This window comes from Pygocentrus nattereri, chromosome 12, assembly GCF_015220715.1.
Source record: "Pygocentrus nattereri isolate fPygNat1 chromosome 12, fPygNat1.pri, whole genome shotgun sequence".
NCBI lineage: Eukaryota > Metazoa > Chordata > Actinopteri > Characiformes > Serrasalmidae > Pygocentrus > Pygocentrus nattereri.
Window position 1 is genome coordinate 3,337,154 of NC_051222.1, and position 4,577 is coordinate 3,341,730.

A 4,577-nucleotide genomic window follows, 5' to 3' on the forward strand; every position below is an offset into this window, starting at 1 on the left:
GCTGGTTCTCTCTGTGGGGAATTGGAGGGGTGGATGTCTGGCTCTGTTTCTGTGGAGAGCTAGAGAGGTGGAGCTCTGGCTCCCTCTGTGACCACTGGAGGGGTGGGGCTCTGTCCCACTCTGTAACATGCTGGAGGGGTGGAACTCTGGCTCCCTCTGTGGAGCACTGGAGAGACATAGCTCTTTATAACTGTCCTCTGAATGTAATTGGGATCTTATCAAGTCCTCTTTTGATTTCTTGATTTCTCTTTAGTGTGAATTTTCCTCCATTTGTCTGATTTTATGAGTCTGTTTTCTTGTTTTTTTCATTTCCTTTAACTAGGGAGAGGCAGTCTTCCCCAGTTCTGTGTGGGACATGGCTGGTAGCAGTTGTGTCTGGTAGAACAGTGGGGCGGTTGTGTGCAGGGCTCAGACACACACTAGGTGTGCTGTCACTGTAGAGTGACCTCATAGTTTTACTACAACTCATTTTAAAGTGCTTATTGTCAGCAGAATGCCAAACATCAGAGTGCTCTGTGTATTTTTTTCTATTTTCTATTCTCTCTTGTATTTTTTCTATTTGCTCCCACTGTTGGCTTCTTCTGGGTAGCTGAAGCTCTGTCCACTGTCTTGTTTGAGTAATATAACTCACAGAGGTTCTCAGGAAGTTTCTGCCTGAAATAATTGAGGTTTAGCAGTGCTGAAAATGTTTACAACCACAACTCCCCTGACCTGACAATACAATGATTGCAATAATATTTTACAGTTTTCCATTTAAAAGACTGGGTCATTTTTCATTTCACTGTAATTTGCTTTCTCAATAGATATATCTTATAGTGTATAAAATCACTATACATATCACTGCTGCTCCAATCAAGTTTCACACATACATTAAAAAGTTTTAGCTGAAAAACTGGAAAGTCTCTCATACTCTGAACACATTCTACCAAGTCCTGGCTTTAGTATTAGTAGTGTTGGTGTGGATATTCATAAAACATTCGTTTTTGACATGCTAGGTTATTTTCACTATGTCATTATATGTTCATTGTACTGTTGAAATGTCCAGTTTTTATTCCAGTTTATCTAATTTTTATTTTTATTTTATAACTCATCACATATTTCTCCAGAAAGCAAGTGAAAAAGTATCCTTAATGTAATGCATTCCTTCAATATCTTGAGGCTTCAGAAGTCCACAGCAGACTCCCCAGAACCCAGCTGTGTGTCTCTGAAGAGCAGCAACTCCTCCAGGTTGAATCCTCCTAACTTTAGTTGTGGAAGAATTGGTACTGACCCAAGGTGAGACACAAGCACAAAATTAGCCAGACTATGCACCAGGTAAACCAATAACTTTAATGAGTGTATAGCTTTTTGATTTGATATATTGTCTCGACAACTTGTTATCAGACGTCAGAATTCCAGAGCAGACTCTGTGTCCAGCTGTGTATCTGTGAAGAGCAGCGACTCCATGTTCAGCCCTCCTGGTTTCAGTATCAGAGGAACTGGTACTGACCCAAGGTAAGACACAGTCACAGTTTAATCACTGTAAGACTGAACCTGCTCAGTGTGTGAAACTAAAGCACTGGAATATATTTTATTTCACTACTTACTACACCAGATAAGAGCGAGACTTGCAGTGAATCAGTGAAAATTTATCCTGATTTATGAATCCTTTCTGTCACATCCACCTTCATTTTTAATTTGCTTCTATTAGCTGGAAGAGGGATGATCCAGGTGATGATGTTGTGCACGGAGTCTTAGTGAGACACAAGAGCAGCATGAAGAACAAGTTTGAGAGCATATTTGAGGGAATCAAAACACAAGAAAATAAAACCTTCTTGAACAGGATTTACACACAGCTGTACATCATAGAGGGGGAGAGTGAAGAACATGAGGTTCTACAGATGGAGAAAACCTTCAGGAAACAAGTACATGATACCCCAATCAACTACTTTGATATCTTTAAACCTGTAGAAGATCCTAAAGGAGAAATGGAAGAACAGAACATTAGAGGTGTGATGGCTAATACTGCCAGAGAAAAAGAAAGAAAAGAAGATGAAGAACCAAAACAGCTCCGAACTGTCCTGACTAAAGGCGTCGCTGGCATTGGGAAAACTGTGTCTGTGCAGAAGTTCATTCTGGACTGGGCTGAAGGAAAAGCCAATCAGGATGTTGATTTCATGTTTGTGCTTCCGTTCCGGGAGCTGAATCTGATTAAAGATGACCAGTTCAGTCTTCATAAACTTCTGTCTGATTTCCATCCTGAACTTAAAGATCTAGACCCAAAAAAATATGATTCCTACAAAGTTGTGTTTATCTTTGATGGACTGGATGAAAGCAGAATTCCACTGAGCTTTTCACAGTGTGAGAAAATATCTGACATAACAATGACCTCATCAGTGGGTGTGTTGATGACCAACCTCATCAGAGGAGATCTGCTTCCTTCTTCTCACATCTGGATAACCACTCGACCAACAGCAGCCAGTCAGATCCCTCCTCAGTACATCAACCGTGTGACAGAAATTCAGGGATTCAATGACCCACAGAAGGAGGAGTACTTCAGGAAGAGAATCAGTGACCAAGACCAAGCCAAGAAAATCATCTCACACATTAAGACAGTAAAGAGCATCCACATCATGTGCCACATTCCAGTCTTTTGCTGGATCTCAGCCACTGTTCTTCAGCAGATGATAAACCAGAGTAATACAGAAATTCCCAAAACTCTGACTGAAATGTACACACACTTCCTGCTGATTCAGATGAATATGAAGAATGAGAAGTATGAGGGAAACATTAAGAGCGATCCAGTGAAACTTCTGGAGTCCAACAGAGAGATGATTCTGAAACTGGCTAAACTGGCTTTCAAACAGCTGATGAAGCGCAATGTGATGTTCTATGAAGAGGACCTGAGAGAGTGCGGCATTGATGTCACTGAGGCCTCAGTGTACTCTGGGATATGCACTGAGATCTTTAAGGAGGAATCTGTGCTTTACCAGAGGAAGGTCTACTGCTTTGTGCATCTGAGCTTTCAGGAGTTCCTGGCTGCTTTCCATATGTTTTACTCCTATATGAGCAAAAGTGTGGAAGAACTGCAATTTTTTCTGATGGCTGAGCTACTGAGAGGAGCAGTACATAAAGCCTTAGAGAGTGAGAATGGACACCTGGATCTTTTTCTTCGATTCCTTTTGGGCCTCTCAGTGGACTCCAATCAGAAACTTCTGCAAGGCCTATTAGCACGCCCAGAGAGCAGCTCAGAGAGCATCACCAAAACAGTGCAGCACATCAAACGCCTCATAAAAACAGAGGATCTTCCTGCTGAGAGATCCATCAACCTGTTCCTCTGCCTGACTGAAGTGAATGACCAGTCTCTCTCCAGAGAGATTCAGGAGTATCTAAAATCACAGAAAAACACAGGAACCAAACTCTCTGCTGCTCACTGCTCAGCAATAGCTTACATGCTGGAGATCTCAGACGAGGTTCTGGATGAGCTGGACCCAAAGAAGTTCAACACATCAGAGGAGGGTTACAGGAGACTGGTTTTGGCTGCAAGCCACTGCAGAAAGGCTCTGTAAGTGCCTATGAATGAATGTAAATGAATGTCACTTCCGTTAGTATCTGAATACTGTTGGCTAAAAAAGCAACCCTCTTTCCAAAAAAGTTGTGATGTTGTGCGAAATAAAATTAAACAAAATGCAGTGACGTGCAAATCATTTAAGCCCTATGTTTAATAGAAAATAGTACAAAGACAACATATCAAATGTTGAAACTAAGAAATGTCATTGTTTTTTGAGAAATATATGCCCCGTTTGAATTTAATGCCAGCAACACATTCCAAAAAAGTTGTGATGGGGCAACAAAAGACTGCTAATGTTGTGTACGGCTTAAAATCTTGCACTGTATTAAAAACAGGCATGATTCTTTGGGGGAAATCACTTCATGGGCTCAGACACACTTCTGAAATAAACCTGTCTATGAAAAGAATTATTTTAATTAGTAATTATTATCATTTATTAGCAGATGCTCAATATTTCATATGTGAATTTTTATTTAATGACTTAATTCTAAAAAAGGATATGGACTGAATATTACTTTGGGATAACTTTTTTTTCAAAATCATTCTTGGGTTTACTTATGACATTACAGCCCCATACTAAATAACTTTAAGCATTTTGTAGTTTGTGGCAATATTTTTCTAGATGTTGATGCTCTGCCTGCCATTACAAATACTTGAATGTATTCAAATTATGTGATGGACTACGACTGAATATATTTTAAATGTATTTTCCAAATGAATCATTCAAATGTATTTTTGCCATGTATGAAAATGGTCAAAAATGCATTTGTTAAATATATTTCCTAAATGTGTTTCTCACATATATTTGTGCAATGTATGAACATTCCTTTATTTTTATTTATTATATTTTTAAATTCCTCTCCATGGATCACCACCTTATCGTGGTGGAGAGGTTTGTGTGCTTGAAGGACCCTAGGAGCTATGTTGTCTGGAGCAAAAGCTCCTGGTAGGGTCTCCCATGGCAAACTGGTCCTAGGTGACAGGCCAGACAAAGTGTGATCCATAACCACCCCTATGAGGACAACAA

General features: G+C 40.0%; 1 protein-coding gene across 1 annotated transcript; it reads left to right on the top strand.

Moving 5' to 3' along the window:
• Positions 1 to 1,704: 1,704 nt before the first annotated feature.
• On the top strand, positions 1,705 to 3,548 carry LOC108410788 (NLR family CARD domain-containing protein 3-like). Its single transcript, XM_017682047.2, has one exon. The coding sequence runs from the start codon at positions 1,755 to 1,757 to the stop codon at positions 3,546 to 3,548; it is 1,794 nt and encodes a 597-aa protein (XP_017537536.2). The 5' UTR covers positions 1,705 to 1,754.
• The last annotated feature ends 1,029 nt before the right edge of the window (positions 3,549 to 4,577 follow it).